Source organism: Gobio gobio (genome assembly GCF_949357685.1).
Source record: "Gobio gobio genome assembly, chromosome: 25".
In the NCBI taxonomy this organism is placed as follows: Eukaryota; Metazoa; Chordata; class Actinopteri; order Cypriniformes; family Gobionidae; genus Gobio; species Gobio gobio.
In genome coordinates this window covers 32,883,477-32,897,672 of record NC_137121.1, presented here as the reverse complement: position 1 = coordinate 32,897,672, position 14,196 = coordinate 32,883,477, and the positions used below count along the sequence as shown (strand labels likewise).

Below are 14,196 nucleotides of genomic sequence, written 5' to 3'. Positions count from 1 at the left end.
GACACGAGTGTATCGTTACACCCCTAATACTAAGCACTGTCAGCTACAGAGAAGAACCTGACTTGTGACAACTTTTACCTTGGTGGCAAATGTACCATGAGAAAGTGTATCTAGGACGCCTTAAAGTTGTATCAGCAGTGTGAAGAGATCCACAGACCTCCAGCAGATCATTGGACTCGAAATGAGTTACATTTCCTAACACGCTTTCAGAAAGTCACTATGGTCACTTTCACTATTCCTCAGGACTAGGAAGTATGATGAGTCATTGTTTTGTAGGATGGCTATTCAGTGTACAAGTGAGTCATTTGTTTAGGCAAATGACTAGGGGTGTAACGATTCGTTTTAACAACGATTCGATTCGTATCACGATTTGAGGTTGTCGATACGATTCAAGGACGATATTGGTTCATTTAGAACGATACGATCCGAAACGATTCAGTGACTTGAAATCGATTCAGTAACTTTTTAGCCAAAAATTGTGTGACTGAAATAAATATCTGGATACTGGTCAGTGCAGGTGAAGTTTCCTAGATTCCTGTTGTTTCTTGTAAGGGAATCAGGTATCAATTAATTATGGATATAAAAAAACAAGTAAACAACAATTAATGGCAAATGCATTCAAATTTTATTTGAATAAAGTGCAACCAACAGTTTAGGTTGAATTAACAGGAAGTTAACCTTTTCTGCTCTCATTTTCAATATTCAATACATTTTCAATAAAAGCACAGTAAGTGCAACCAACATTTCAACAGTAGGTTAACCTGCTACTTCTGCTTTTGTTTTCCAACATAAAAATATTACAATATTAATATCAAAAATAAAGTGCAACTAACTTCTCTTCAGGTTTAATTAATAGTAGGTTTACCTGCTACTTTTGCTGTTGTTTTTCAACATTAAAATAATACAAATACAATATTAATATCAAAAATAAAGTGCAACCAACATTTCTTCAGGTTGAATAAACTGGCTGAACCTGCTACTACTCTCAGTTTAATAAACAAACAATATTTAACAAAAGATAAAATGTAACCAACTACTCTTCAATGACTACAGATTTCTTTTTCAAAAATATCAACATGATCTGACCGCAGAACACTTCTCTGTGCGTTCACTAAAAACTCGCTCTGCTGGCACACTGGGGCCAGGAATGCACAGGTAACAAGCAAGGGTTGAAAGTACAGGTAGCTCTTTCTCCTGGTGGCTTGATAATTTCTCGCTCGTTGGCTTCTCCTCTGCCATCCGCCATGCTATGTTTTGTTTTCTTAGCGCTGCTGCTGGTGCGTTGCGATGATGTCACATATAGGCAGACTGAATCGAGTAACGTTTAACGCCTTTATCATTAAAAGTGCTAAGAAAAAACATCCATATAAAGTCTGACGTGTTAAAATCCAATGCGTTATTTCCTATTATCGATACAATCGATTGATTACCTTTTAAAACGATGTTAGATCGATATATGTCGTCCGGAAGACCAACTTGCCGAGCACAGATCGATGTAGTTAGATCATAGGAAAATAAATCGATACATCGATGTAGTAGATGAATCGTTACAGCCCTACAAATGACCCATGAGATCCTATCTCACAGTTCGCAGAAGGAAGCCAAATGTTATACGAACACATAACAGAGTGGATATCAAACCTGTTTCTTTTCTCCATCCTTGTCATCGATGTAGGACAGAACGAAGTCTATCCTCCGTACGCCATCTCTGAAGTACACAGCATCCTTGCTCTGCTGCTGCTTTTCCACCTGCACAAACACACACAGGGATTTCAACATTTATTTGAACAAAGTCAAGCTTTTATACAAAGACACGCAGCTTTGGGTTAGGTTTACTATCTTTTGAAAAGTGTTCTAGTTAATACACACAATCATTTCAAGATACCCTATTAAATATCATCACCGTAAAGGGTGCATAGAAACAGAGCTGTGTGCATGTGCAGACGCTGTGATCTTATCTATATTTATCTCCTAACTCCCACAAAAACAATGCAATTATCCTGCTACACACAGGCTTCATGCGCGCACAAATGCTTCAGCACAAGCTGCATGCTCAAGAAAAGCCAGACTTGAAGAGCAGACACATTTACCATTGCTCACTTCAATAGGAATCCACACAATCTGGAATTTCTTTATACAAATGTTGCACCAGGGTTAAGAGCCTCGCTTCATGCACTGCTACATTACTGACAATGAATGGAACATGTACCTTTTTTTGGCCTGTGAAATTTTATTAATGTGGCTGAACCTTTAGTCAAAAGATTGTGTCTAGAGCTTTCAAGGACGATATAAATCATCCATTTACTACAAACTAAAGCCTTATTTAGTATGCCAAGAATTATATTTATGTAAAAACAACACTGTTGTTTTTATTGTTCATCAAGCTGGAAAAGGTTGTTTAGTTGTTTGGTATTGTTCCTCTGGGTCATTATTGTCATAGTTGTGTGGATGTCCATATTCTCACAGAATTAGAAAGTTTATAAATACAGAAGTTATAGTTATTGTTATAATAAACAATGTTGGTGTGAATGGGCCTGAACATTAATCCAAACCCTGATTAAAAACCCAACATTCATTTATTTGCTATATATATTTTCCAGTCAAAGACATCCACTAAGGGAGGTTTTTATCATATTTTTCTTCATTTCTAGGGATAATTTGATGGGATAATTTTGTCCATAAACTATAGCCGAAGTGTACATGATAGTGATTCTATAATTGGAGATACATTTGGCATTTCAAAAAGTTAAGGGGAAAAAAATCATTCTTTCCAGTATCTTAGTCATTTATACAGCGCTTTTTACAATACAGATTGTTTCAAAGCAGCTTTACATTGATAACATTTCTGAAAATTTTCCGTCCCGCTTTAAAACCCTTCATAGCACTGAGTCCGCTCTTTTAAAAGTTTTTAATGCTATCTTAATGACCACAGACGTTGGTGAATCCATGGCCTTAGTGCTCTTAGATTTGAGTTCTGCTTTTGATTTTGTCGATCGCATGATTCTTTTATTTCGGCTTGAACACTCGATTGGTATCACAGGCACAAGTATTGAAATGGTTCCAATCTTTCCTGTCAAATAGAAGATTTACGGTCAATTTGGGCGTCCATTCATCCTCGGTAGCTCATGTCACCTGTGGTGTACCCCAAGGATCGATTCTAGCCCCATTATTATTCTTTTCGTTGTACATGTTACCTCTGGGATCAATTATGCGTAAATTTGGGATAATGCTAGATAATGGTCTTAAATTAGACAAACAAATCAACATCATAGTTAGTACCAGTTTTTATCATACTCGCAGATTAGCTAAATTCAAACCTTCCTTAAGCAGGAAAAGTTTCGAAACCGTAATTCATGCTTTTATATCAACTCGACTTGATTACTGTAATTCTTTGTATTCTGCGTTTCCTCTCTCTTCCATCTCTCGCCTTCAATTGGTCCAAAATGCGGCTGCCAGTCTACTCACGGGTAGCTGCAAACGAGACCATATCACACCAGTTTTACATTCTTTGCACTGGCTGCCAGTCCGATACCGTATCGAATGCAAGATTTTGTTATTCGTTTATAAAGCTCTCAATAATTTAGCCCCTAAATATCTCTCCGACCTGATTACTACGTACGATCCTTCAAGATCACTTCGATCCCAAAATGGTCGCCTTTGGTCATTTAATTCTTTGTAATTTGTATGTGTTTTTAGGCATTTATCTTCTCCATGTACAGCACTTTGGCCAACTCAGGTTGATTTTAAATGTGCTTTATAAATACAATTTAAATTGAATTTGAATTGAATAACAGGACTGTACGGCCGCTCTAGAAAATAGTCATCGTCCAGCTCAAGTAAGTTTTTGATTGATTAATTTCCAAATTTAAAATCATTAGTATTAACTTAGGGGACGCTTTCGCGACGTTTTTAACTGAAATTTTTTTACATTTTAATACGCTCTGGCCGTTCACTTACACAAGAACGCTGTTTTGGTGGCACGAGAACGCAAATTCTGAAATAGGTGAATTTTTTTTATTTTTATGAGTTTTGAAAACGTTATAATTTCTGTGTAAACTTCAAAACGTGAATCTGTGAAAACAGTGACGAGTTTAGTCTATTGGCAAGTGTGTTTGAATGCGTTTGTGCGCAGGCGCGTAGTCTTTTTTTTGTGACATAGTCAATTACTCTGGCATACATAATACAGTATTTTGGTTGTTTCCGCGGATCCGTGTGAACGAGAATCAGGAATTGATAACATGTTGATCTGTATAGAGGAAATACTTTTGTTGAAAACATATTCAATTTTAATAATTCAATGCAAATTACTTACTTTGTGTACTTTTAATAAAAAAGTAATTTCTTTATAGTATTGTTTGTCAACTCTGTTACAATGTGTGGAACTAACATCGGTAACAGAGTTTGACGGTAACAGAATTGACAATTTTACACTTTTTAGTCAAAAATTTGCTAGCATAAATGCTAAGAGCACATGACACTAATGAAATCAGGATTAAACGACTTTGAAACAACCCACTATGTGATCAATTCTGTTTACCTTTGACATTGTGGGAACAATTCTTTTACAAAATAATTCTTGGTTTAAGAACTTTTTAGATGAATATATTTTCTCAGAGAGAGCACATTTTTTCAGTTCTCCAGATCTTATCAGTGAGGGGAGAGTGACATCATTTCCTGTATCTGTATCTGTATCCTGTATCACAGGATACAGAGGAAGATAAATCCACTGATTTAAAGGCAAAGTGGTACGGTAACAGAGTTGACACAGAATTGAATTAAGCTTTATGGACAATATTTTTAAACGATTCAATGTTGTAGAATTCGAAAAAAAATACTATTTAGGGCTTTTATAAATAAAATAAATGAAACATTACCAAAAGAAAAATGTAATAAAATAATAAAATAAGACAGAAAAAAATACACTGACTAATTCAGACAACAAGAAATCATGATTTTCAGCTATATAAGACCGAAAGTAGGGGTGTAACGGTTAGAGGTGTCGAAATCAATCGTTTCTTCAATGCAGACGAGGACGATTCGGTATCGGTTCAGAAATAATAACCGATTATAATGTACTGATTATTTTCTGCCGTCATTTGTCGCGTACGTGCTTTGCCGCAGTAGCACACAATGGCAGAGAGAGGCGAGTGCGAGTATTTAAAATGCTCCAACTACTTTTAAAGACGACATCTGGGCACATTTCAGCTTTTATGAACAACCTGGTAAGCACGACCTGGAGAAAACACGCGCTGTGTGTTAATCAAAGCTATCCGATTTATCAAAATGATTTCATTTACATTTGGTCACATAAATGTATCTCCGCAAAACAGGTATAAATTCAATCTTCAGTTCCCGCACTATATGCAGATTTATTGGAGTTCACGTCACCGAAAACAACAGATATGAGCTGCATTTTATTGATCATCATAATAGGAGAGCACGCGGCACCAGCACTGGTCTGATCAGTCAGTTTCTTTACTTTTTAATGAATATGATTGTATGTTGAGCACCTGCGACTTTACTTTCGGTAGTTTGTGCGTTTGCTTGATGAAGAGATACTCAGCTGCTCGCCTGCGGCGATGCGTGCTTCAGTAATGCTGTCATATCTGGCTATAACATGTCATATAGCCCATATCACATGCTCACACGTTAATATTTTTTAGCATTGTTGCGATGAGTAAAATTGACATATGTGCTGGTTTCCACAACCAGATGCATTTAGACTTTAGTATTGACTGCATTGAGTGCAGAACAGCTCCTGAAGTGGCTTTTAGTATTTTGTGTATTTGTTCTAAACGCTCCTGTTGTCTTCTGTGCCCAGACTTGAGTTTTGTTTGATACATTCAAGAAGCGTGTTTTCTTTGAGCAGGTAAAATTAAAGGTTCAGTTCATAAAACTGACTGACACAATTGCATACACGAGGATGCAGTGCATTGTCAATGCATCGTGATATCGAATTGAACCGAATCAATGGCATGATAATCGTAATCGAACCGACCCGTGAGACCAGTGTAGCTTCACACCCCTAGCAACGGTACACAGAGCTGACGGTTCGGTACGTAACCTACCTCAGTTTTGAAGTCACGGTTCGGTACGAGTTCGATACAGCAGTTTCACAAAATTGCTTTTTATTATTTTGGAGTAACAAAGAGTGACAAATATAACCATTTGAAAAAAGCTGAATTTTTTTTTACTTTGGACACCAAATGTACCTGCAATTACAGTATCACACACACACATACTGTGATACTGAATAGTTAGGTAGAATGGCAATTAGCATGAAAGAGCACAGCTCTCAGTAACTCTCTTCCTCTCCTACAGCTCAAAGTATTGAATTAAACAGCACTGTGATCGCTGCCCCCTACTGTTCAGGACAGCCTGATGGAAAGATATACACACTGAGAAAGGCCTCCGCATACACACATTTCTTCAAAAGCAGGCGAGTGTATCAAACCCTGTTTAAATCTCAGTCTACGAGGTGCATGTCAGCCCTGAGTGGGACATTTTCCACCTCGGCTAACACTAGTTAAAAGACTGCAGGCTATACTTTGAGCCAGGGAAATAACAGCAGTGCCGCTCCAGCCCTGACAGCCTGCAGCTGTTCTCCAGCAACTAAAAATAACTTACATTCGCTGCATAGCACAAACAAATACAGCCGGTGACCACCAAGGCAGCCGGGGCGTAAAACACCTCTAGATTCTCTCACGGCCACTTCCAGGGATGTGACCAAACCGAGTGGCATTTCTCTGAGGTTTGACACCGCTGATTTTCTTACGCCGCTCCTACAAACAAAACGTCCCGATGACGACCAGCAGTCTACGGCTAGCACCCCTACTAGAGTCCGCAAGTAACCCATTAGTGAAAGCAATTACCGCTGGCTAGTAAAGTCGGGACACTGCTAATCGCATCCCCCAGAGATCCTCCTCCGTTACTCCACAGACAGCTGACGGGAGAAGGGGAGAGAAATGGAGAGAAGAGAAACACTTTACCTCCAGCCCGTCTATCAAGTGCTGCATCATTCACGATTCTGGGAGTCTCCAGAGCGGAGATCTCCTCCTTTCCTACAACAGCCCAGCAAATCGGACACACACACATAAACACACACTGTAAAGCGGCCCTCCTTTAGTCAATAATAGAGTGGAATGAGAGACAGAGAGCAGGGGGCTCGCAGGGACGATGACATCATCGTGCCAGCAGGGCGGTCCTCATAATGTAATCTAATGTCTAGATGCTGGTCGGCAGCATAAGGTGTGTTTATCAGCATGGGATGCTGGTCTCTCTCCAGCATGGGAAGTGAGAGTGCTGGTGGTGGACCAGCACGAGACCAGCTCGAACTATGTGTGTATAATAAAGGTTGTGTAATAATTGCCTAATATTATCTCTGCTTTGGTGCTGTACGGATGTTGCACAATGCCCAGATAACCGCCCTTCTCATCTGCTCACCGCTCGCCAATGTCAAAATGCTTGAGATGACCAATCAAATCAAAGTAGGCAGGCTTTATGTTCACACACTCTAAAAAAATGCTGGATTACTTTTTAAAGGGGGGGGGGGGGGGGGGGTCTTATTTAAACTGTTAAAGAGTTGGTTCTCATGCTAAACATGGACAACATGGACATGAGTTGGACGTATGACGGAGTATTTCTGTGCCAACATTTTCAGGATTCAGACAAGTTTTTGAGAAAGTTTTTTTTTTTTCCGAGTATGGCCCTGTATGATGTCATAAAGGGCGGAATTCCTTATATGGGCACTTCTCCCGGATGAGCGCACACATACACACACACACACACACACACACCAGAGAGAGAGCAAGAGTGCGCTATCAATGAGCTTTGTTCGGTTACAGGAGCCGTCGGCGGCGCTGTCATTTTGTTTTTAGACCATGAAATCAACAATGTTACTAAAGAAGTGTAGTCAAGTATAGGGATTGTAGTTGATCTGGCTGCTCCCCGGTTGGGAACGCATTTGATTTGCTGATGAACTGCAAAGTTTAACCATCATAGAGTTTTTGACTCTTTTAATTACTAATGTGTATGAAATGTGCCTTACGAATGCACTTTCCTTCAGTGTGGTTGCTAGGGTGGTGTGGGAGGTGGTTGGTAGGGTGTTGCTATGTGGTTGCTAAGGCGTTTTGAGTAATGTGGATGCTCAGGTGGTTGTCATAAAGTTGAATGTTTTATTAGCACCTTGATATGCTGTTGCAAGGGTGGTCTGGGTGGTTGTTAGGGCGTTGCTATGTAGTTGCTGGGGTGCTCTGGATGGTTGCTATGATTGACAGGGCATTGTTACATATTTGCTAGAGAGGGAGGTGGCTAGGGCATCATAAAGTAGATGCTCGGTGGTTGTCAGAGAGTTTCTGTGGGTATTTTTATGCATGTTACTATGCTGTCGCAAAGGTGGTCTAGGTGGTTGTAAGGGTGTTGCTATGTAGTTGCTGGGGTGCTCTGGATGGTTGCTATGATTGACAAGGCATTGCTACATGGTTGCTAGAGAGAGAGTTGGCTTGAGAATTGCAAAGTACATGCTCAGATGATTGTCAGAGAGTTTCTGTGGGTGTTTTTAAGCATGTTGCTATCCTGTCACAAAGGTGGTCTAGGCGGTTGTTAGGGCATTGCTATGTAGATGCCGGGGTGCTCTGGATGGTTGCTATGATTGACAGGGCATTGCTAAATGGTTGTAGAGAGGGAGTTGGCTTGGTCATTGTAAATTAAATGATCAGATGGTTGTCATAGAGTTTCTTTGAATGTTTTTATGCATGTTGCAAAGGTGGTCTAGGTGGTTGTTAAAGTGTTGCTATGTAGTTGCTGGGGTGCTCTGGATGGTTGCTATGATTGACAAGGCATTGCTACATGTTTGCTAGAGAGGGAGGTGGCTAGGGCATTGTAAAGTAGATGCTCGGTGGTTGTCAGAGAGTTTCTGTGGGTATTTTTATGCATGTTACTATGCTGTCGCAAAGGTGGTCTAGGTGGTTGTAAGGGTGTTGCTATGTAGTTGCTGGGGTGCTCTGGATGGTTGCTATGATTGACAAGGCATTGCAACATGGTTGCTAGAGAGAGAGTTGGCTTGGGCATTGTAAAGTACATGCTCAGATGGTTGTCAGAGAGTTTCTGTGGGTGTTTTTAAGCATGTTGCTATGTTGTCGCAAAGGTGGTCTAGGCGGTTGTTAGGGGGTTGCTATGTAGATGCTGGGGTGCTCTGGATGGTTGCTATGATTGACAGGGCATTGCTACATGTTTTCTAGAGAAGGAGAAAGAGAGTTGCTAGGTGGCGCTAGGGTATTGTAAAGTAGATGCTCAGATGGTTATCAGAGAGTTTCTGTGGGTGTTTTTAAGCATGTTGCTATGCTGTCGCATGGTCTAGGCGGTTGTTAGGGCGTTGCTATGTAGTTGCTGGGGTGCTCTGGATGGTTGCTATGATTGACAGGGCATTGCTACATGGTTGTAGAGAGGGAGTTGGCTTGGGCATTGTAAAGTAAATGATCAGATGGTTGTTAGAGAGTTTCTGTGGGTGTTTTTAAGCATGTTGCTATGCTGTCGCTAAAGGGGTCTAGGCGGTTGTTAGGGCGTTGCTATGGTGTTCTTTTAAAAGAGCCCATCCTCAAGGTTATGATATTCTGGTCTCTATAAGCCTGAAGTCACTCCCTCAATGTAAATCTAGGGAAATGATTCTTTCTTGTCTTCATTTACATTGACAAATGACATGTTAAGTGGGTAAATCTGTCCGTTTTGGGTGAACTAACCCTTAAAGTATCCTGAGCTATGAAAGAGTATCCGCTGAGCAATAATTTTCCACAGTACGTTCTCTCTGCTGTCATTTGCATGTCAAGCCTAAAACCCATATACAGATCGTGACATTTTCAAAAAGATTAACCTCAGCATCAGGAAGTTGCAATAGCATGTAAATAATCAGGTGCACATCTGATGACTTCCCCAGTCTTCTTCACATCTGCCCTGTACTTTCACAGTGAGTTCATTCTGGCATTAGTTACTCACTCACATCATATCCTGTACAGATTTATTCCTGCCATTGAGTCAGTGCTAACATTTGTTGTTTTGGGTGAACTGTCCCTTTAAGAGTGATGTAGCCTGATCCCTTTCTAAACAAATCTCACTGGCACACACATGAATCCTCCTCTGTGCAAACATCATCTAATTAACTTCCTGCCGTCTCTTTACTGTACGCAGGAATATGTTTGACCTGGCAGAGCAGCTGCTGTTCTTTCACTACAGGTCTCTTTCATTTACTATAATTACAGCTTGAAGACGATGCATATGAACACATGTTAGAAAAAAAGCAGTCAATAATAGCCATACACTCCTGCAGTGACATATAGAGTAAGTACATGCGTGGTTAGGTAAATCAGGCCGGGACACAGCCACAAAAAGCAGCATCTCCAACACTGATATATAATTATGTAACACGACACAATTAGAGACTCGGACTCTAGCTATAAAAAACACAGCTAATGAACATGATGGGGCGTTTCTGTTCACAGACATGTTATCATGCAGGGAAGGAAACTTAGTGGTTAGAAACGTAATCGTTTTTTTTGAGACTTGTAGCTCAAGCACTACACACTAAAACAAGCAATTGATAAGAAAGTTGAACATAATCATGGTCAAATTAATCTGATTAACTGTTTTCAATAATCTGCAAACCATATGACAACATTTAGTCAAACGGGTTAAAGATTTCCTCTTCTATGATCTCCATTTGTGTTTCCCAGAAGCTGTCCTCGGGAGCTTTAAAATACTGCATTCATAATCAGCACTAAACATCATTTATTGATGCTGCAATGCAGGCTCGGAGCTCACAGACCCTCACCGTTCAACATTAAACCCTTTGTTCTCTAGCCTGAACAACATGTGGGATAATATTGGGGATTTCAAATATAGAGTTTCAAAGTTCAAGTCCTCCTGGGAAGTTTGCATTGGGAAGTCGTGTTTACAACATCAGGGGCGTTCAAGTCGCTTTCGTCGGAGCAAGATGGCGGCTTACCTTCTCTTAAACCTCTGGGGTTCTTCGGTCATTTCGGACCCCAAATTGTTTTTTTTTTAATGTTACAAATCGTAGCTTCATCGGAATGGTACGGAACTTGGTGACTTTATTGGTACTTGGTATATGAACACCCAAAAAAATTGTGGACAGGATTTGAAAAAAACTCACACACACACACACAAAAACACAATTAGCTTTTGGAATGGCATGCGTTCATTTGTGTGTGCGTGTGTTTTTGTATGTATAAAACAAATGTCTTTTTTGCACTCCAATTTCCCATTCATTTCCTCTGCGGGTCATTTTTGACCCGAAGGTCCTGATTGTGACTATTTTTTTTTTTTATGACCACTTCGACTTTTCAAATTCTGTCCCCAATTTTTTGGGGTGTTCATATACCAAGTACCAATAAAGTCACCAAGTTTCGTTCCATTCCGATGAAGCAACGATTTTTTTATTTTTTTTATAAAACGCAAGATCCACTAAAGTGGTAAAAATGTGCTATTGCGTGATAAAAATGCTCAATGTGTCCACCGGATGGCACTGATCTCATTTAAAAAAAATTGCTTTCATGAGGCCTAGGCTTGACTCTAAAATGAAATACAGCTTTAATAAAAAATTTAAAAAAATTATATATATATATATATATTTTTTTTTATTATATTCAATGGGAAAAAATGGGTCATAATTATTGCATAAATATTCATTATAAATCATAAAATGATCTCAAAACGGAAAGAAAAAAAAGGAAAGAAAAAATATTATTGAACAAAAATATATTTCATTGATTTTAATCTTTGCAAATCTTTTTTATCTTAACCCCGCCCTCTGGGTAATTTTGGACCCGAAGGTCCTGAGTGTGATTTCCTTGTATGGGCACTTCTCCCGGATAAGACTGTGTGCTACACTAATATATTACTTCACAGGCATTACTGGCTTGTACTTTTAAATTCATTATATTATAAATGTACAGTTTATTGATGTTCTGTGGTTTTACACTGCTATAACTTCATATTATTGTGCGGTGAGCTTAAAGGGTCACTACTGGGACAATCACAGCTTCAGTGGGACATCAATAAGAAAAGATATAATTTCATAGATATTTTTACTAATAGCTATTCATATTAAAATATATATGAACTTAATACATGACCTAGATTATCTATTTAGCAAAATTGTCCTTTTAAATGTAATTTAATAATATTTATTAATTAAAAAAAGGTTTGTTGTTCCAATAAAGCTCAGTGTGCTCCCTTTAAACGTCTATGTAAATACTTCATAAAAATACTTTAAATATCAACTCATGGTTGTCACTTCAAGTTAATCTTTATAACATTATTCTTTAAAAATGTTGTTTAAAATATACAAGAATTTCCCAAAAAAACATGTTGTGAGCGTAATAGCAGCAGGGATGTAAAGGGTACAAACCTGTCCCCATTAAGCACAGCCAGACTTTTTGCATTTAATGATGTATATCTCAATTTAAATGCTTTTGTCATTTAAAATAAAATTAAATATTACTGTGTGAGAGATTCATATTTTATTGTAACATAACTTCTTGTACTCAAACCAATACCCCGTGCACTAAAATGTCTCAAAGTAGATTTTAATTTGCTTAATAGGTACGTTTACCCCTATATATATATATCATTATCGTGAAATAAAATTACTCATATCATGATATAAGATCTTGGTCATATCGCCCACCCCTAGTAGACACCATATCTACATCTAACTCAGTCCCCACCCGAACACCTGATCTCACTACTTGCTACTCAATACACAGTGACGTAACATTGGATGGATCGTTTTTGAGTGTGAATGTGTCATTTTGAGTAGAAAATTAACTCCAAATGTCACAAAATGGCAAGTTACTAAACCTGACAACAAAAGCAACGATAAAACAGTGTAAATACAGCTGAAAAACAGCGAAAAATCTAACTTATTAATTATTCACGCCCCAGTGCATGATGGGAACACCAGTATCAGAAAAGTTGAGTAGGTTTTACTTAATTTTATAAGGCTGATATTTATGCTTTAATATTTATGCTACAAGCTTCAATTGAGTGCTAATATATAATTTACTTTTTTCATTCTTGTCTGAACTATCGTTTTCAAGCAGAAATTAGTTTTTCCTGTAGTATTTACTTCACCACAGACTCATTTCTGTATATATTTAGCTTGTGTCCCTAGATATAGCTTTCACCCCACCTCCAAGAATATTTCATTCCTTATCATTTGATATTTCATCATCCACCAGGCAATAACAGTTAGAAAAGTCATGGCACACAGCAAGACAACCTCGCATCTCATTTGAACAAGCCCATAATCATGAGTATTACCATTAACACGACTCTCTACACAATCCAATACATTAGGTCCCACCCTACATTATTTCCCACTTAATATTTAGTTTTACACAACCGAACGTGTTGCCATGCATCATAATGCTCTTCAAACCACAATAGCGTAATAAAGTCTAATATGACCAAATGCAAGACGCTCACTCAAAGCACACACACACACACACAGTGCAGCCCTCTTTACCGTGTCGTACCCTGGAGCGATACTTCAGAAATAAAGCTCTCTTTCTCCAGATCTGTGGATGAATTGAGTGTGTTGTGAGGTTAAATGACACTGGAATACACACACGAACAATAGAGCACACAAATGTCAACACAATAAACCATCCAGGCGAAAGTCCACTTGATCTTCATCTGTCACTAATTTATTTCAGAATGCTTTATTGTAATAATGAAGCCAGATGACGGCCGATAAAACAATATGATCAGGTTATCAACAGCTGGCATTAAGTTAAAAGGCCAAAGATTGTCTTATTTGCATGACGCCTTCGGTTTTACAAGGCCTGGATCAGCAGTGAGTGAACCGCCATCCTGAAGTAACAGGACATGCAAACACTCTGGTTGAGAAGACAGAAGCAGAATATTAACTAGATGAGTAAAGTTTGATGACAAACTTTGATGTTAGCGTAACAAAGCCATGTCTGAAAGTTTAAAATCACTTGAACAGCTTGAGGTTTGAAGGTTTTATTCAGAGAAATTACACGATTTAGCATTTTGCTAGCATGAATGAGGATGTTTTACCACATTGCTAACATGATTTAACACTTTTCTAGCATGAATTGGCATGTTTAAATGAGTTAAACATGCCAATTCATGATAGAAAAGTGTTAAATCATGTTA

General features: G+C 38.6%; 1 protein-coding gene across 2 annotated transcripts in view; it reads right to left on the bottom strand.

Moving 5' to 3' along the window:
* Nucleotides 1-14,196, bottom strand: part of ano5a (anoctamin 5a) — an 87,539-nt gene that overhangs the window by 49,563 nt on the left and 23,780 nt on the right. For both annotated transcript variants that reach the window (XM_079809345.1, XM_079809344.1), the window contains one exon: nucleotides 1,642-1,749. In XM_079809345.1, coding sequence (XP_079665471.1) covers nucleotides 1,642-1,749 — 108 coding nt within the window. The remainder of the gene's footprint in view (nucleotides 1-1,641; nucleotides 1,750-14,196) is intronic.